The sequence below is a fragment of the Lissotriton helveticus genome, chromosome 9 (assembly GCF_964261635.1).
Source record: "Lissotriton helveticus chromosome 9, aLisHel1.1, whole genome shotgun sequence".
NCBI classification, from domain to species: Eukaryota; Metazoa; Chordata; class Amphibia; order Caudata; family Salamandridae; genus Lissotriton; species Lissotriton helveticus.
The window spans coordinates 337,854,257-337,875,242 of record NC_136070.1 but is presented as its reverse complement, the minus strand read 5'-3'; the positions used below and the strand labels follow the sequence as shown (position 1 = coordinate 337,875,242).

At 40.9% G+C, this 20,986-nt stretch overlaps 1 protein-coding gene across 1 annotated transcript in view; it reads right to left on the bottom strand.

The window, feature by feature from the left end:
• Nucleotides 1-20,986, bottom strand: part of NRDE2 (NRDE-2, necessary for RNA interference, domain containing) — a 233,079-nt gene that overhangs the window by 7,886 nt on the left and 204,207 nt on the right. The window contains exon 11 of the mRNA XM_078660057.1: nucleotides 6,500-7,422. Within this exon, the coding sequence (XP_078516183.1) occupies nucleotides 6,500-7,422 (923 nt within the window). The remainder of the gene's footprint in view (nucleotides 1-6,499; nucleotides 7,423-20,986) is intronic.

Here is a 20,986-nt window from a genome sequence, read left to right as displayed (position 1 = left end):
TTAATGTGCAAACACAGCCATGCACACTATATGTGCCATGATTCTGTACAACCGGTCTCTCTCTGTGCTGCCTTTAGCTGTGCGGACCTTTTTACCCAAAGCTTGTGGTGCAGTAAGTTGTACAGAGATAGAGCACAGACAGTGCATATATAATAAACACCAAGTAGTCTAAGAGAATTAGAGGAGACAGAATAGTCAAGAGCCAAATCATTTGTAGACAATCTCTCTTCAGCTGATTATCGTATAAAAAGAGCTGCAAAAAGCGCCCATCGCTTATTCTCGGTGTAGGTCTTCCTACATCTCATTTATGAGTTATGTTAGTTATTCCCCATGTAAAGTTTTTTAGTCATCGCTACATGTACTAGTTTAATTACAAGAACTATACTATTGTGTGTGCAGTTTCTAATATAATTTGGAGAAGATAATGCATTTCTACACCATCGATGCGAGGCTTCCTGCAGATTAAATACTAGTATTGTGGTGATTAAAATTTATGAAATGAAAGTGTTTTGTAACTATGAAAAATCCGAAAAGCTACTGGAGTGTCTGTGGGCTATTTAAAATAGATGATGGATCCAACATAAAATCTATACAGCAGTGCTAAGTTGAATAATGAATTTACTCACAGTAAATAACATCGGGGTACAGTTTTACATAAATATAAAAACGTGAAGATGGAATTACGTGAATAGGTTAGATAGCCTTCTCCCTATATTGAAAATCATCAGTGAAGAGCAAGAAGGCTCAGCAAGCTGAAGGTCGATGCGGACATCTGCTGGATCTAGAGGTCACAAATATGAATCCTAATCCTAACAAGGCCAATTCAGTCTTCCATCTCCACCAGGTTAGTACATTGATTACCACTTAATTGCATAATAGTAATATGGTTATTTACAGTGAATAGATATGGGGGTGTGTTAAGAAAACACTTTATAACATAAAACAGTTCTAAGAAGGATGAAAAAGCAAACTCCCTGAAAGAAAGAAAATAAAGAACTAAAAATACATCTTTATGATACGCAGAAGATTGTTAATCCAAATAATGAAAACTCAAAAAACACAAAAGGTGTAGCAGGTCTGCTTCCTCTCTTACATGTCGTTCCTGAGTCAATGTTTATTAGTCATGATTTAGTTCTTTAAAACCATTGCATGATATAAAAACGTACTGTTTAACTTTTGCACAGTCAGTTAAAAAATAAGAAAGTTCTAAGGCTCAGGTCATTTCAATAAATATCCTGATTATAAATGTTTTAAAGTGCAAGCACCCGAACTCATCGACAGTTAAGGTTTAATCGGATAAGAAAATAAGAACTGTCTAAAACTAAGAACACTTCATTAAAAGCCCCAGCTGTTAAGAATATAAAGTGCTAGTGCGTGGGGTCATCAAATGAATAGATTCAATGCACTTTAAACTCGTTATTAGATTAATAAAAACTGTCAATATTTTTCACAAGCGACAATTATGAGTGCCTCCATCAAAGTTCAATCTAGGGGCGGAATACGTTCTAACGCCAGTAGAGGATTCTAGACAGTTTGGATTGCAGCCCAGACACCCAGAGAATAGAGCTGTTGTTTATAACATAGTATAGGATACAAAAGGGCTGAACCCAACAAAGATAAACTCAAAGCAGGGCGAAAAAAGTGCAGTCGTGGAAAATAATTGACTAGAATACAATCATAGTTAGACGATTTTGCATTTGAAGAGGCCTCTGTAAGCTGTGCCGTATGGCTAGATGTTTCTGGGTTTCTTGGGGTAGTAGTCCGTTATAAGTTTTAGACCGTGATGCAAAGGTTTGGAGGTTGAGGGCCAGCACTGAAGGGAGTCCCTAAGAACCTTGCCAAATTTCACAAACCTTGATAAGGACACTGCATCAGATTGGGAAAAACATATTAAGGATGCCTCCACACAAATGTGGGAGCCTTTCATCAGAAAAATTGGTTTTACTAAGGCCCTCCTTGTGTCGTTGATGGCGGATCAGCAACACAGAAGGGGAAACAGCAAATACCACAAACACTAAACAACGCGCAGCCTTTGTAAACAGCGAATGAGTCTAAACCATGCATTCCATTTACAACGCAAGTCGTTACAATGACATGCATTAGGTAAAGCAGTGTTGGACTTTAAACTCCAACGCTTTCCCTACTGTGGCAGGGACTGTGGTTGGAACAGGAAAATATACTATTCCAAACTACAGCACCCCCAAGGCAAGTTGTTGTAACAATCTGTGTTGTAAATGGAATGCATGGTTCAGACGCATTTGTTGTACCGCCCGCGTTGTTAAGGAACGAATGAGAAAGGAAAACGTAGTTGTGTCATACAACCACACAGAAAGTGTAGTCATGATTCCCACTTGAAATTGCTTAGTCTACAGGCCCCTGCTTTGTCTTGGTTGGCCTATGCCGGGTTGAAATCAGCTACTGGTAGGTCAGGCAAACACATATACATAATGTGACTGCGCACCCTGCTGTTGATGGAGACTGAAAGGTATGGCTCAGGTCTTCCAAACAGATATGATGAATTTAGAGGGAGTAATTGAATTTTTCCATACCAGCATTAAGAGAGGGGAAAGGCAGAGCTTCAGGAGGGCTGACGCTGTGGGTCCGGCAAGAGCTTAAAGTGAATATTGTTGTTATCCCTACAAAGAATATTGACATCCAAGCATTAAAACTAACATTCAACGGCCGCCAAGTAATCTTGTTAATCAATATTTATGTTAGGGGCACCAGGGGGAAGCACTCGCGAGTTTTAGCGGCTCTGGAGCTTCTCCTTGATACCCTACCGGAAATCAACAAGGTAATTGTTATGGGTGATTTCAATATTACTTTTGAACCACTTACTCTGGAGGATATCCCTTGTGATGTGGTAACTGACAGGAATTGGAGGATCCCAGAGTTAGAGCTTGAGCCAGTTAAGAAGTGGACTGATGTTATCATTCAGATGAATAGCATTTGCATGGAACGCGGCCTAAGGGCCTTGAATGGACGTACTAAATCTGACAGGATAGGCTCATGGACTTTTAATAATGGGTACTCTGCAAGCAGAATAGATTATATACTGGCAAGCTTGAGTCTGTGGTCACAGGTGGAGGACATGTTGGTTATTGAACGTGTAGAAAGCGATCATAACCCGCTTTGTTGCTCTTTCTTCTTAATCCAGCCCTTTCTCGATATAAGCTCTGGATATTGTAGCTATTTCGGGGAGGTTGTCCTAGCCAACGACTTGAGGAGACCTAAGTGGGTTCAGGTAAAAGATTCTCCCACCCTCCTAGACAATATAGCCAAAAGCTTGCAATGTGCTATTAATGACCTTGAGAGCAATGCACTGCAGATCGGAGCCCCTGACAACTCATGTAAGATTCATACCGATTTTTTCAACCTCCTACATTCTTTCTTTGTCAAAAAAGGAAGGAAACCTAAAATGCTTCCCAAAGCTGTGGGCTGTTGGTATAATGAAGAATGCCGAACAACACGCAGGGCTCTGGGGGAAGCAATCAAGGGGGGCATTCCAACTATCGTACGGGAAGCGAGGTCACTCTACAGGGCAGCACAACTTAGGGCTACGAAGGCATGGGAGGACCAAAGATGGACTGATTTAAGGGAAGCTTGTGCTTCTAGGGACCTTAAGCGGTTTTGCAACACGTATAAATGGTCAAATAAGGGCCAGGCTGAGTGCCCACAGAATAATGTTTCCGTTACCGCATGGGTGAACTATTTTAAACCCCAGTACTCAGCTACCCCCTTGGCGGGAATAGTCGAAGATTTTAATACATTTTTCCAGGGAGATACCTTTACACTGAGGGAGGTTGAGCAAGCTCTGGGTTCCATCCAACCAGGGAAAGCGCCTGGCCCGATGGCATACCGGGAGACACCTTACTACACGACAAATCAAGTTGGTGCCGCTATATCCTTTTATTTTCCAATGCAAGGGGCACCGATCCCAGTGTCCTGGAAAAGTGCTGAAATCATTCCAGTTTTTAAAAAAGGGGACAAAGACTGCCCGGGAAACTACAGGCCGATCAGTCTTATAGGCTGTACCCCGAAATTAATTGGAAGAATGGTGCTTAATAGACTTCAGGGGTGGATCGAGGAGTTCGGCATCCTATCACCTTTTCAAGCTGGATTCAGAGCTGCCACAATCACTATCGACCAAGTATTCAGATTTCTTTTAATATACTGGAAACAGGTCAGCCTGGGTAAGGGTAGCCTTTACGCTGCCTTTATCGATCTAAGGGCGGCCTTCGATCTAGTTCCCCGGTGGAAGTTATGGCTTGTCCTTAAACATCTAGGCCTTCCTTTGGATCTCCTAACCCTGATCAGCAGACTCCATGAAGACAATAAGGCCCAAATAAGATGGGGTGGACAGGGGGATGTGACGGAATCTTTCCCAGTGGATCGAGGTGTGAGACAGGGCTGTGTTCTGGCCCCCACCCTATTTACGTTATATATTTAAGGTATTGCAGATTGCCTGAGTAGAAACCTGACTGATGCTCCAATGCTAGGTGGTGTCAAGGTACCCATCCTGATGTTTGCCGATGACACGTTGATCCTTTCCAAAACCCCGAGCGGACTTAAGAAAGCTCTCAAAATTTTTGAGGATTTCTGCAGTGAGAGGGGATTGGAGGTCAACGTGTCTAAAACTAAGCTAATGGCATTTAATGCATGTAAGGCAAACACGAGAGGTTTTGCAATGAAGGAGGGCCCTTTAGAAGTAGTTAATGAGTTTACTTATCTTGGCGTTAACTTCCATGCTAGCATGAAGTGGGACCGCCAAATTGATTTAGCTTCACTAAAGCTCAGACAGATAGCTGGGGTCCTTGTTCAGGAGCATAAATGCTCCATATCCAAGCCTATCAGCCCCGCCCTCGAAATTTACAATCTGAAAGCCGTCAGCTCAAGCTTGTATGGCTCTGAGGTGTGGGGCTGTGAGAATCTTGATAAAAACCTATTCTCTGCAGTGGTAAGGTTAAGAAATTTAACTGGACTTCCCCAGAGCTCACCTATGTGTCCGCTATTTTTAGATCTAGGCAAGAGACCCATAGCAGCCATAGCTAAATTACATCCCCTCCTGTATTGGAGGAGACTGTGGACCACTCCACAACTGGATGGCTATGCCCAGGGTTTCCTAGATATTATCAGATCAGACACATCACATCAAATTAAATGGCTCCAGGTAGTAAGAAACCTTTTAGGGGAGCTAGGATTGTCTGAATTATGGACTGACCCTGCTAATACTGTCTTTCCATCGAAAGCCATTCTTAAGACCAAGTTCTGGGAATTGTATTCACTGAATAACGTTAAATCACAATTGTCTTCATTATCATGCCGCTTCTTAGACCACAAATGTGTTCCAAGGCTGGAACAATACTGGGATGCAATTACGAAACCTTTGGATCGAAAACTGTATTTCCAGTATAGGGTGGGGTCCCTACCAGTCGGATCTTTTACTCAGAAGTGGTCTTCATGCCTGCAAGCTGGGTGCCCAGGATGCTTAGTCAACACTGAGACTACGGCACATATTCTCTGGGTCTGTGGCATCTATGCGGCCCCAAGGCGAGTTTGGCTTTTACCAATCTGCAAGCTGCTTGGTACCAGGGTAGCAGCGGAGGCTGACCGTATTTTGCGCACAGACACCTCTTTGCCCATCGTGATTGCTGTGGCAAAATTATCTAACCGAAGGGAAGAAAAGGCACCGCTGGAGGGGCACGATCACGCTTATCAAAACTGGATAGGACACTACACAAGATCCTTGCTCTCTCTGCCTATTTGATTCAAGCTTTTCGCGTGGTCTACCGATGCCAATGGACTGAGCTTCTCACACTCCCTGTCCACGTGTACCTATCTCTAGACATGAACTGCCCATGTGCCTCATGTACCTCCACCTGTGTGTCCATTCCCACAATCTCCACACATTGCTTGCATATGTGCTACATGCTCCTCAAACTCTCTGTCCACTGCTCCAAGCTCAACACTTTCTACCTTATATGTGCCAAGATTCTCACGGTATCAACCCATGTATGTTAAGCTCTTCACGCAATCCATATGATTTGAAGATCCTCACAATGATTTCCTATATGCCATCCCCCCTCCCCCAAGATCTTCACATTGTATACCCATGCATCCTAAAGCTCTGCTCCTTACCACATGTGCCCTTAGCTCCTTACTCTGTGCCTAATACAAGAAACATGTTTATAGGACGAAATGTGAAGGAGATAAAAGACTGGATTTGATACAGCTTGAGATGAATAAAAGAAAAATACATGGATAAAGAAAAAGAGCACAATTGCTCTTCAACTCATAGATCACAATAGTTATAAAGTAACAGGCTGCTAAATCAATCACTTAAATACAAATGGATTGCAATAAGTGGAAGAAATCAGATGTACTTACATGGCAGGCTCAATTCACTCCACTCACAGTAGTTCAGTAATAAAGCAGTTAGGCAAAATAAACCAACAGGCAAGACAATTGACAAAAAAGCCATCAAAAACAGCTGCATTACCTCTGAACAGATTCCACGAGCTTTTTCCTGCTTTCTTCTGCTTGGATTGCAAATAGCCACGGCTCTAAAGACTTAGTGGACCTTGCAATGCTGTCAAACACCCGTCGTGCTTTGCTGGCATTGTGGGACTTACTCTCCACCTGAACATAGGCTTTCCAAAGAGTCTGGTTGCTAGGGTACAACTTCAAGACCCCAGTGAGGACCTCTCTCAGAGGGTTCAAAGGGTACACACTAACTTTCATGTGGAACCTGAGAAGATTTACATGCATGAATGTGAGAGCTTCGAGTGCAGTGCTGACATTGGACGCCCCAGTATTTTCAGTTCTTAGTTTACCTTCAAGTGTGACAGAGCTGGGACATCTTGCAGAGACTTGACTAAAAACGGAGACAGCTGCTTCAATTCCAACAGTTAAATACTGGAAGAGTATAAAACAGCCCACCAGGCTCATGAACTGACTAGTACCTTCTGTTCGGTCAGAGGCTGAATGTTCACTCAAGCCGTCTTGAACTGCATGTTCATAAGCCTTACGAGCTTTCAAAGAACTAACTGAAGACACCTGTCCATTATAGGGAACATATGGTCCACTTTCTGCAAGCTTGGTAAGGATGTGAACAGCCCGGCACCTGCCAACCCCTTCCTGGCTCTGTAACAACCCTAGCTCCAGTTCACCATAAAGCAGACACAAGTCGCAGAGCTGTGGGTTCTTCAACCCATTGGTTCCCGCCATGCTGATCGCCGTATCAAAAACTTTCCTGGAGTCCTCAATGTTTCCAAGAAGCCATTCAAGGTAGGCAAATTCCTTCCAGAGTGCTAGGTTGTTTCGGTTCTCAGCTTCCTTGAGGAGGTTCTTAGCTAACCTCTTGCTTTTCTTTCCTTGTGATTTAAGTCTCTTTTTATCTTTCAGTTTAAGGTACCAAGAAACCTAAAGTAACAAAAGGAGAAGATACTTTGTTTAACATATTTCCAACGTTTGTCTAATTATAATTACTACATTGCAAAGAATAGCATTGCACTTTTCCACAACATAATGTAAAAAGGTCATTTTCAAAAGTAAATGTACTGTGCCAACCTGCAGGCTACATTTACTAAATGCCATTTGTTTTTGCATTTTAAAAAGAAATTATAATTTCAATTTCTACTAGTGAAATATTAGTTGGTTGTGACTTTCTTAAAACTTTTAAAAAACAGATTTGACAAAAAATGAGTGAAACAAATCATATTATGCATCATATTAATTGAGCTGAAAACAGACATTGTCAGTTTGTGGTAAGTAGCAGCTCGAGTCTGCTATCCTGAGTTGTACTAGACATTGCTCCAGCTCATTCCCACAGAACCAAAGGATCCTGGCTTTGCTCGATTTAGCCTCCTTCAGCCACCACAAGGCAAGTAAGTGGGTTGCGTATGACTGCAATGAAGATACCCATCATGTAGTACTATGATTGTAACTTCATAAAACCTCTTTCTCCATTACAGATCATCATTTATCGTCCAAAAATGTGATTAGATGAGCAAGCTCAGTTTTTCATGAGCGGCAAAGAAACTATGGGTTGGTACTATTACAAACAAAAGTAGAAATAACCTCTACTCTTAAGGAAACACCATTCCCTTTTGTTCAATGCTGCTGCAGATAGTATAGAGGAATGTCTTAGCTACAAAAGACAGAAGATCTGCAGAAGAGAGGCCTATTGAACTTTTATGAATGGTGGAGTTTTTATTAGCCAGTCATACGAATATGGACAAAAAAGTTCTTTCTCAGATTAACTACTGTCACAGACATGCACTGTGAAATGGATTAAATGTAGGACTTTGCACTGACAATTATCTTTTCATAGTACGAATCAAAGAACATCCGTAGGTTTCTTGTAATTCGGATGTGGAAGCGTGAATGCAGTAGTGATCAAACACGTCTGGAGTACAGGTAGCATACTGAGGTTTGCACATTTTGCCCACTTCTTATATGCTATATTCAAGTCTAGTAGGGATCTGAATTCCTGATTTTAACATTTCAAGAATAAACTCAATTGCCTTTCTGATTTGAAGGACTGGTTTTAACATCTGCAGTAAGGTACTTGTTTCAGCTTCAATACATATTTAGTGATACACTAGCAAGGTCTTGGGTAGAACTGTAAAAGTTGTAGTCTTGGAACATATTTCATACCCATTTTGCTCAATATTTAACACTCATCTACCTTGTGTTATTGAATGAACAACCATGTATTCCTGTTGCCTTAAACATTAAGGCTTCCTTGCACATGTAATGTATATCACAATGTGCATTCATATTGCTTTTATACTAACTTGAACGGTGCATCACCTCTAACAAGTGTGATATGTTATGCAGATTTGTAGAGCACACTACCACCTGGGAGAGTATCATGGCGTTGAGCAGGTGTGAGTCTAGCCAAAATTAGTACCTTGTGGGACTAATCGAAAAGCAAGCTTTTCAACTTCCTTTAGAATTCAGAAAATTCAGTTTTTTGCCAATCCTGGCATAAAGGGTAGTCCCATTAGCCAGTTTGCTTGAGACAAGGGCATGCATGATGGTTTTCAGCTGTTAATTGGGTATCATTTGAAAATCTCTCTCAACATCTTCAGAGTATGAAAGCATGAAGCGTTGATGGGGTGACTCGGGCGGTAATGTCAAGTTTGTTGTTGGCAATCCCAAGGTTCTTGGCATGGGTGGTGAAACTGTGCGTCAGTCCTAGCTCTGCTGGCCACCAGATGGAGTCCCACAGTGAAGTGCTCTTTCCGAAGGTCAAGATTTCAGTCTTGTTGGTGTTCAGCTGCAGTCCGTTGGTGTTCCGCCTTGGGCAATTTCAGTCATGAAGGCATTGAACTTGATGTGGATACTGGGCATTTTGTTTGTGAGGGAGACAATAAATTGCATGCTAAGATTCAGGATTCCCGAGCCAATTTATTTGAGGCAATACATTGCCTCATTTCCTGCCTCACTTTCAATGTAGGCAAACAGAAGCATGATTTTAGGAAAACAGTGAATTCAGCAGTATGTTTATGTATCTTCATTTCAATGATTTCTCATGAGAAGATACAGCCTCATACTCATTTGATAGTTTCATTTAAGTAAAAGTTTCTATCATGTATTTATGTTGATCGACTTGTATTAAGAGAAAAGTGTATGAGAACCATCCAAAAAAGGATGCATGCATTTTAGCATTACAAGCTCCAACTGGCTGTCACAATATGACAAGTCCCTCACAGCACCAGAGTGGTGAATGCAAGAAAGATAAGGTGGAAGTTACTGCTTGCTATAAGCAGGGAATTTCTTGGATGCTGCCTTGGGCTGTTGCCCACCTCTTCCATGGGATGGTTTCTAGTGATGTGTAATGTTCTCTATGTCATGCCCTTGATGGAGCGAGATTCAGAATAATATTTTGTTTTGACTCGCAAAGTTAAACTTCCATAATAAAATAACTGTATTAACTGATTTGTGGTGGATTATTAATCAACCTAGTTTTAAAATGCATTTACATCAGAAACATGAGGGACTAACACATGTGCTCTTTGTTGCAAAAGCAAGTGCGTTGAAAATAATAAACTAACCTTGTCTATGGTCTTTGTCAGTATTAAATGTGGCTGTTAAATTAATGGCATGTGCTTTTTTGTGTGCTTATGTTATGTCTTTACGTCTTTTATGTGGCATAAGTTTGTGGAGAATCCTGTGGCTTGTGCTTAGGCTAGGTAACATAAATTCATGGGTTAACAATTAGCAAAAGGGGGTGGGTAACAGAATGGGTCTCAATTCTCTAATTAATTAATGTCTTGTGTTTGTTTAAATAATAGTTTTCAAGTGAGGCCTAAAGAATGCAGTAAAAATGGCGTTGCCCAGTCCTGTCCAGAGAGAGCAAGAGTCCTGCATGGAAAATTTTACCACGTTGAAAAATATTTGCAAGCTCGAATGAAAATTGTTTTACGTGCTCTTGGTGAGACTGACTCAAGGACAGGAAGAGGCAAAGTTTGACAAGCTAAGGAAGTCACGGCCTGTGATTTGTAAAATGTTGCATTTTTAAGGAAGCTGCGTGACTTGTGAATAAGAGACAATGGACTCTAAGAAAAGCCCGATCTAAGCTTGGAGAAAGGTGATGACACCATATGAGCTGACGTCAGTCAGCCAATAAGGACACTGGTTCGCAGAGAAAAATATACTTTTAGTGAGATTAGCTAGGCAGAAAAGGTATAAAACTTGGCCCCTTTGTCAGGAGGGCGCTTCTCGCTTTCCGATTCCTGATAGGCGTGTCGTGCTGTTGGACTTTTGGCGCACGTAAGGATAACAGGCTTAAAAGACTTTCTTTTTAGGTGAAGTGAGATTTAGTCAGGGAAATAGATTTTAGGGAATGGAAACTGTTATTTTCTTTAATTCATACAAACTGATTTGCCTTTGAAGTGTCAGTCCAATATGTGTTTTCCCCTTAATAAACGCAGCTTTTAATGCTAATAAAATTAAGAATCTTAAGAAAAATGCTATTTTCTTGAATAATAAAGTAAATAAAAATAAATTTTTGAAACGACAAGCTGGTCTTGTTTATTCATGGTCTAGTTACCATCAGCTGATCCATTTGCCTAAGTGACTTAATTAATATGATAAATGCATAAAACTATGGTAAGTCATGATAAACTGCAGATGTATATAAAATTGTAAATAGTTTGTGAATAGGTTTTATTAATTAGGTCACATGATTCAGTCGTCCAAAAATTTGTCTCGTAGGTTTATGGGCCTTATGAGTGATTTATGATTAATGGTGAGTATTGTGGAGTTGGGTAGCGTTGGTGAGACAGATTTTCTATAGGGGCGCTGGATCAATATCTTGGTAGCAGAGTTACGGTTGCTATGGTAACTGTCATGCTACATGGTAATTACATAGGATCGATGTTTAACATATGTTGAGTTTGTTTAGTTGTTATATGTAGTCGAAAGGTTATTTTTCCAGCAGTGTGAAAATTCCTAGTTGTGCCGGCAAGAGTAGTGTAACAGGTGAAGTTGCACAGTGCATTTGTTCTGTTTCAATTAGTGGTATTGTCATATATCACTAGTGTTGTGGTCGTACAGCACAAGTTTAGGGATTCTAGGTGTGTAAGGTAGAATGTATATTGAGGATTGTCTATGAAATTGTAGCTTTCGAGTATAGGGACTTGGAGCCTGTTTTAAAACTCACTGTGAAAAGAGTAGTAGATTTTATCCAAGCTTGAGTGAAGGGTAAGGAAGTGTTGTCTATCTTACTGGTGAGTGAGGTTTTCTTGTGTTGGTTAAAGTCCTACCAAGATTCATGTATACATGGTTAGGGATCTTTTCTGTTTGAATGTGCGTATATGATTTTGTAATATTGATCGAGTCAAACTTTGAATTGTTACTTAATATACATTCAGAGAGAAACGAGTTCGTTATTACCTGCTAGAAGGGTAGAGTAGCCTTACTTTATCAACGAATTTAAATATTCTGTGAGAATAGCGTCGTCTATTCCACGCAAATGGATATCTGAGTGACTGTAAAGTTATCACTTTATTTTAGCGAAACAGACAAATGGTTTGTTTTTCTGGAGTTACTAACAGAATTCCATTGAAAAGATTTGTAAAAAATGGCGCTGTGAAAATATTTTGTAAAGGAGGGGTGAGCTCAAGGAGTGAGAGACGAAAAGCTGCAGCGGCAGTGTACGCCACTAGTGTCGCGCTGTGATTGGCTAGCATACGTCACAGTATTCGCGCTCCGATTGGCTCATGTGACTAGCCAAGTTAGCAGCTGATTGGCTTATCCTGAATAGCAGCAATTCTATTAGTTGAGCAAAGCAGGGACGTAGCTTAACCTGATTGGCTTGTTGGTGAGTGTCGCGCACGGATTGGTTGGTTTTGCGGAACAACCAGGAAATATTTACGATCCATTCTAAAGTAAGCGGAATTGTTTAAAAACATGGATTATTATTACATTAAAGAGAAAAAGAAGCTTTCATGGTTTCAGAAATTGAAAAATAAATTGAAACCGGATAAGAAAATTAAAACGCGAGGTGGAAGACTACTTCATAAGTACAAAACACCCGCAGCTTATATGCAAGGTGAATATGGTTATCATACTTGTCTTTGGATTGAGAATTGGATGGAATATACCAAGAATGATGGTGTATTAGCATGGCCGGAAGATGGATCGTTTAACATTAAAGTTATGAAAAACTTAAGAGACAAAATGATGACTCTTGATCCAAGGCCTAGACCTACACAATTTGAGGCTTTAGCTGAATGGGAGGATGAGATGTTTTGAACAAGAATGAGAGTATAGAGGCATAACAAGAGGTACCAGATTGGACATAAATAGGGAAACTCATGAAGATAGAATGCGTCGATGGAGACGTTGTGCATGTGATGGTTTGTATCCAGCAAGAACTGGTGAGGTAATTAGTCAGAATAAAGCCCAAAAGAAAAATAATAATGCTGAAGAAAGTGAATTAGAAGATGCAGTTTTAGAAGAAATTTATATTACAAAACCGAAAAAGCCTCCTCCTTATCAACCAGCTTGTACATGGTCTTCCCCGATGGTTCCTCAAGGAACCTCTCCTAGTGCTCCTCCTAGAGAAATCGTTGATGAGGCATCACCCAGATTAAATCCAAATAATGCAAAAACTCCTGAGAGAGTAGAAACAAGATCTAATTCTAGTATGTCTGGTGAAAACAGAAATTATGCTGAAACACCATTTCACAGAAATGATACCCCAAGAAATGTAATGAGAACAGAAAGATGTGAGGAAATCCCAAATACTTCAGAATATTTCCGATCAAAAGATGAATTAATACAGCAGTTAACTAAAAGCATGGAAGCAGTAACGGTACCAGTAACAATTGGACCTGTTCAACCAGTGTTTGATCAAAGGGAAATTAGACACTCAGCTTTAACTATTCCATTAAATACAGAAATTCAGAAAGTGGCTGAAATTTTTTATTCAGATTTATCAGAAATTCACCGAGATAAAACAATGATGCCTGATTTAACTTTTAATCAAAGCTTCTCGAATAAAACTCCATCTGGTGCAGAATCTGATTCAGGTACTCCGGAAAAGAGCATTAATAAACTAGATTTAACGCAAACTCCACAAAGCTCAGAATTTAAATTACTTGATGTTGCAAAACTGAAAGCAGATTTGGAGGAATTAATTATTGGCACAATTGGACCTGACAATTTAAAGCAATATCAGGATGATGAATTATTGTTTATTTGCAAAAGCATACAATGGAAAACGAAAACAAAGTATGATCAATTAGAGGAATTAGCTGCTGAATTGGAAATTGATTTGAGTAGACAGAAAAATTTGGGAAAAAGTTACAGAGTGGATTTCTCTGAAAAAGACATTGAGAGCATGAATACCACTGGAAGAATTATTCACATAAAAGAATTAATTGTGTTTCTAAAAAGATTAGGTGAACTAAGTAAGTGGAGAGTAAAATGGACTAAGAAAAGGGAGGAAGAAAGGAGACAAAGAGGAGAGGTAGCAGGTCAGTTTCCAATGAGAGAAATTGCTGGTGGTGGATATGTGCATGTACCTTGGTCAAGACAGGACATTTTACTGTTTACAAATGATTTCCTCGGCTGAGAGAAAAACCTGTGGAATGGTATCGACAAGTAGACAGATTAAAGTTCAAGTTCAAGAATTTATATAGCGCACTACTCACCCAGAGGGTCTCAAGGCGCTTGGGGGGTGGGGGATTATTATTTATCGAATAGCCAGGTTTTAAGTTCTTTTCTGAAGGAGATGTGGTTCTGTGTAAGGCGGAGGTGAGTGGGGAGTGAGTTCCAGGTCTTGGCCGCCAAGTAGGAGAAGGATCTACCTCCCATCGTGGATCTTTGGATACGCGGAACTGCGGCGAGGCCTTGATTGGAGGATCTTAGTTGGCGGGTGGGTGTGTAGAAGGATAGTCGAGTGTTGAGGCATTCGGGCCCTAGTTTGTAGAGGGCCTTGTGTGCGTGGGTGAGGAGACGGAATGTTATTCTCTTGTTGACTGGAAGCCAGTGGAGGTCTTTCAGGTGGCCGGTAATGTGGTCTTGGTAAAGGATGTCCAAAATGAGTCTCGCTGATGCGTTTTGGATGCATTGGAGTTTTTTCAGTGATTTGTCTGTAATTCCGGCGTAGAGGGTGTTTCTGTATTCAAATCGACTCGTAACCAGTGCGTGGGTGACAGTCTTTCTTGTTTCAGCGGGGATCCAATGGAAGATTTTCTTGAGCATATGAAGTACGTTGAAGCAGGAGGATGAGACGGCGTTGACTTGTTTGGTCATCGAGAGTGAGGAGTCAAGGATGAAGCCAAGGTTACGTGCGAGGTCTGTGGGTATGGGTGCTGAGCCCAGATCCGAAGGCCACCATGAGTCGTCCCAGGCAGAGGGGGATGAGCCTAGGATGAGCACTTCCGTTTTGTCTGAGTTAAGTTTTAGGCGGCTGTTTTTCATCCATACGGCTACTTCTTTCATGCCTTCGTGAAGATTCCTTTTGGCGGTGTTGGCGTCTTTGGTGAGGGAAAGGATCAGCTGTGTGTGGTCAGCGTAGGAGATGATGTTAAGGTTGTGTTGACGCGCGATGGAAGCGAGTGGACTCATGTAAACGTTGAAGAGGGTGGGACTGAGTGATGATCCTTGTGGTACACCGCAGATGACTTTGGTGGCTTCTGATTTGAACGGGGGAAGTTGGACTCTCTGAGTTCTTTCAGCTAGGAACGAGATGATCCAGTCCAAGGCTTTTTCTTTTATGCCGATGTTGCTGAGGCGTTGTATGAGGGTGCTGTGACAGACAGTGTCGAAGGCGGCGGAGAGGTCGAGTAGAATGAGGGCCACCGTTTCTCCGTTGTCCAGTAGTGTTCGGATGTCGTCTGTAGCTGCGATGAGGGCGGTTTCGGTGCTGTGTTTGGCTCGAAAGCCGGACTGTGAGGGATCGAGGGAGTTGTTGGATTCGAGGAAGGTGGCGAGTTGGCTGTTGACGGCTTTCTCAATGACTTTGGCCGGGAATGGGAGAAGGGATATGGGGCGGTAGTTTTTAAGTTCGGAAGGGTCAGCAGTTGGTTTCTTCAGGAGGGCGCTGACTTCGGCATGTTTCCAGCTTTCTGGGAAGGTAGCAGAGTTGAAGGAGTAGTTGATGATATCACGGAGATGGGGTGCGATGATGGAGTCAGCTTTGTTGAAGATGGGGTGGGGGCATGGGTCGGTTGGCGAGCCAGAGCGGACGGAGTTCATAAGGCGGATGGTGTCTTCAGTGGTGATTGGGTTCCAGGCGCTGAGGTTGTTAGAGGGCGGTTTGGGTTCTGAGTGGGGTGGAGAGGATTGTACGTTGGAGCTGTTTTCGAAACTGTTATGTATGTCTGCAATTTTGTTGTAGAAGAAGGAGGATAACGAATCGCAGAGGTCTTGGGAGGGAGTGATGTCGTTTGAGGCTGCGGTGGGGTTGGTGAATTCTTTGACGATGTTGAAAAGTTCCTTGCTGTTATGGGCGTTGTTGTCGAGTCGGTTCTTGAATGCTGATTTCTTGGTGGATCGAATCAGCTGGTGGTGTTTGCGGGTGGCTGCCTTGAGGGTGGTCATGTTGTCGGTAGTTGGGTTTTTTATCCATGTTTTCTCGAGAGTATGGCACAGATTTGTTAAGGTCTCAAAAGTTCTGTGGATTGATCTTGATGGATTCTTTGACATTGTTGTCCCGTCAGATCTTTGGACAGAATGTAAAATTTCTATAGATTGGCCCAAAGAAGAACCTGCTCGAGATAAGGTAACAGGTGCTCCTTCAGCAGATGTTAGTAATCTGTATGATAAAGTAATTTTCTGGTTGAAAAACAAGATTCCCCCAAAATAAGTTGATTGGGTTAAAATTGATAGAACAAATCAAGAGCCAAAAGAATCAGTACATTCATTCTATGAAAGATTATTACTAGTATTCAAGCAATACAGTGGTTATGAAAAATTGAGTGAGAAGGACATGAGCCACTTCATTTACAGATTTGTTTATGGCTTAAGACCTGAAATTGGTGATATGATAAGGTCTGGAATAGTTGGCTGGCAATCACTTTCGGTTGATGACATTTTGAGAAAAGCAAAATATTGCAGTGACGAAATAGATGCTAAACAGAAAAAGCTGAAAGAAAAGGCAATGTGGGCACAGGTAAAGGTAGCTGAACAGCAGATAGCAACCTTAGAAAACAAAAATGTTCAACAGAATCGAGGTAAATTGAAAGGTAATTTTAATAAGCAAAAATTGATGGGAAATATTGAGGAATTAAAGCAGAAACTCCCATGTTTTAATTGCGGCGAAATTGGACACTGGAAGCGCTTATGTAAGAATCCGCCCAGAAATTTTAAAAATGCATCATTAAATCCACAGATGCAGAATGAGATAAATCTGCAGCAACAGCTACAGCGACAGGTAGTGAATCAGCAGAGTCAGATTCCACAACCGCCACTTCCAAATTGTGTAAATGTGCAGAGGTATAATACAGAAACGGGATTCTGCGGAGGTGAACAGGTAAACAGATCACCACGAGTGAATGTGTCAAATGTTTCTCAACAGTATTTGTTGAATGAAAATGTAGGGAGTGATTCTGATGAATACTTATGACGGTGCCTGAGAGAGGAGGAAGAGTGTGTGCTTGGAGCCACTCTTGAGGTAGATCAGTCCGGTCCATTTGTAAATGGGAAGGTGAATGATGTAGAAATCACTTTTCTTGTGGACACTGGTGCTACCCGTTCTACTGTTAGATCAGTGGAAATAGAAATCCTACCTCTCTCTGGGGACAAGATCCAAGTAGTTGGAGTAGCTAATCAACAGATTAAAACCGATTTAACAGAACCAGTAAAAGTTGAAATTGGCAAATTTAAAGACAAACATAGATTCGTAGTTTGTAACAGCAGTCCTGTAAACCTGTTAGGAAGGGACATACTCTGCAAGATGAATTGCAAAATATATTGCTCACCGGATGGTATTGAGCTCCAGACTCAGGAAGAAGATGGGCTTTACAAACTAACAATGTTAATGGTTGAAGCAGAGGAAAGTAAATTATTTCCTGAATTTGATAAAAACAATCTTCCTGAAGAATTAAGAGAGACAGTCAATGCTAAAATTTGGGATTGATCAGGAGACGAAATGGGTTTGATGAAAAATGTAGACCCAGTTAAAATAACAGTAAAGCAAGGAGTAGATTTTCCAAACATTCCTCAGTATAAAAGGAAAGCAGAAACTATTGAAGGTGTTATACCTGTAATTGAAAAGTTCATAAAACAAGGTGTGTTAAAAGAAATTGAGAGTAGCCCATGCAATTCACCGATTATGGGAATCAAAAAGCCAAACGGAACTTACAGGATAGTTCAAGACCTGACAAAGGTTAATCAGATAGTTGTTCCATGTTGCCCAGTTGTACCAAACCCAGCGGTAATTCTTTATCAGATTCCGCATGATGCAGAATGGTATACAGTTATAGATCTTTGCAATGCATTCTTTACTGTTCCATTGCATCCAGAAAGCCAGCAAATGTTTGCGTTTAGGATCCAGGACCGTATCCTAGCATGGTGTCGTATCCCTCAAGGGTATACAGAAAGTCCATCTATTTTTAATCAGTTGCTAAAGAAATCCTTGGAGAATCTAGATTTATCTGGAAAATCAACGTTAGTACAGTATATTGATGATCTCCTTGTGGCTGCAAAAACACGAGATAACTGTGTAACAGATACCATTACTCTTTTAAATCATTTGGCAGATGAGGGACATAAGGTGTCTCCTGCAAAATTACAGTTTTGCAAACAAGAAGTAAAATACCTTGGTCACAGAATTGCAAAAGGAATCAGGCAAGTGACAACTGAGAGAATTAAAATGATTCAGGGAATGCAACCTCCAAGAACACAGACAGGTCAGAATGTTTCTAGGAATGGTTGGTTATTGTCGCCAATGGATTAGTGGATTTTCAGTAATTGCAAAACCACTGCAGAGACTAACAAAAGCAGACATAAAAGACCCGATTATCCTAACAGAAACTGAGTTAGAAGCTTTTGAGCAATTGAAGGAAAGTCTGTGTGAAGCACCTGCTTTAGGTATGCCAGACTACGAGAAAGAATTTGAGCTGTATTTTAGTGAAAGAGAAGGCTGTGCATTGTCAGTTTTGATTCAAAGACATGGAAAATTGAGAAAGACAATAGCTTATTTCTCAGCAGTTCTTGATCCTGTTGCAAAAGCATTACCTGGCTGCTTAAAAGCAGTGGCTACAACAAGTGTAAGCCTTGAACATAGCGAAGGAATAATAATGGGATTCCCTGTAAAAGTGTATGTACCACATTCAGTTGAAATTCTTCTTACCAGAAGCAAAACACAGCATTTGACAAGTAACAGGTTAACCAAATATGAGAAGGTTATTCTGGGATCAGATAACGTTTCGATTGCGAGATGTGTAAATTTAAATCCTTCCACATTATTGCCTGATGGTACTGTAACAGAAATCAGAAATGAAAATGATATTGATCATGAATGCTTGGATGTTTTAGAATACTGTACTAAACCTAGGCAGGACATTAAAGATGTTCCTTTAGCTGAATCTGATTTTGTTTATTTTGTTGATGGTTCATGCTTAAGAACAGATGAAGGTGTTCTGAGAGCAGCATATTCTGTTTGCACGGTTGCAGATGTAGTTGAAGCTTCTTGTCTCAAAGGAATTCGTTCAGCTCAAGTAGCAGAATTGATTGCTTTGATTCGTGCATGTGAAAGAGCAAAATAACTAAAAGTTACCATAGTGACTGATAGTCAGTATGGATATGGCGTAGTCCATGACTATGGCCAGCTCTGGCCTCAAAGAGGTTATTTAGCTTCTGCGGGAACTCCAATAAGAAACGCTGATTTGATTAAGAGGTTAATAGATGGTATTCAGCTTCCAGAAAAATTTGCTGTCGTGAAATGTACAGCACACAAAAGAGGCGAGGACTATATAACAAAGGGAAATGCTTATGCTGATGAAATCGCGAAGTTTTGCGCGAAAAATAATTTGTCAATCAATCGGGAAATAAACAATGAACATGTTTTGAACTCACTTATGCTAACATCTGTAGTTGAGACATGGCAAGGAGTAAAAGATTTACAAGATGAGGCAGATGATGAGGAAAAAGACAAATGGTTAAAAGCAGGTTGCAGACAGCGGGAGGAAGATGAAATTTGGGTTTACAAAGATGACAGACCAGTTATGCCAGATAGCATGATTGTTGACATGGCTAGAATGTATCATGGTCAAGGAAACATTGGAAGAGACTCAATGATTAGGTTGTTTAGGCAGACATGGTACAATCCAAAGTTCAGACTAATTGCAGAATCTTTTTGTCAAAGATGCTTGATCTGCCAGCAGATCAACCCAAACAGAAAAACAGTTGTGAGCATGGGAACCATAGGACAGGAGGGTGGTCCTTTTACCAGATTGCAAATGGATTTCATTGATATGCCACCTCATAACAGGTTGAGATATGTGTTGCTTTTAAGGGAAATCATACCGAGATTCGGTTTTCCAGTGACGGTCGAAACTGATCGTGGAACACATTTTGAAAACAGATTGTTAAAATTGGTTTGTGAAGCACTGAACATAAAGCAAAAGCTCCATTGTGCTTACAGGCCAGAAGCATCAGGTGTTGTTGAGCAAGTGAATGGCACAATCAAGAATAGATTGGCCAAAATGTGTCTAGCTACAGGAATGAAGTGGACTGACGCACTTCCACTTGTTTTGATGTCATTGAGAAGTACTCCAGATAAAAAGACAGGTTTAAGCCCTCATGAGATTCTCATGGGCAGAGTCATGAGACAAGCTTTTGTACCAGTTGGCAAAATAATGAGCATTAATGATAGCTTCATTTTGGATTATTGCAAAAACCTCTCTGACGTCGTGACTGCTGTGTTCCATCAGGTGGGAACTGAAGTGTTAACAAGAGAAAAGGAACAAGCTCATGATCTGTAACCAGGTGACTGGGTGAGGACAAAAGTACACCGGAGAAGAAACTGTTTAGTTCCCAGGTGGCAAAAGGCAAGACAGGTGATACTTGTCACAACAAATGCAGTAAAGTGTAGAGGTTTGAAGAGGTGGATTCATGCAAGTCACACCATTCGTGTACCTCCACCTGAAAATCTTGACGAAGGTGGTACTACAGCTGATTCAGATTCTGAAGAAGAACCTGAAAGAAATCTAGATTCTGAAGATCGACAGGAAGGTCGACATCTGGAAAATTCAATTGCGAATGAGGCGTTGAATGAAGACATTGAAGAAATTGTGATTCAAGACTCTGAAAATGATGAAGATCTTCTAGAAAAAGAAGCAGAAAAAGAGTCTGATCAAGTGGGGATTGAAAATCAGGAGAGTATTGAAAAGCAGACTAGAAGCTCTGAAAGCAGGAACGAAAATTCTGAAACTGGGAAGTTGGAAGTGATTGAAGAAGAAGAAGAATACGAAATTCTGAGTACCTGCTATAAGGATGATGTTCCTAACAGAGTAAAACTGCA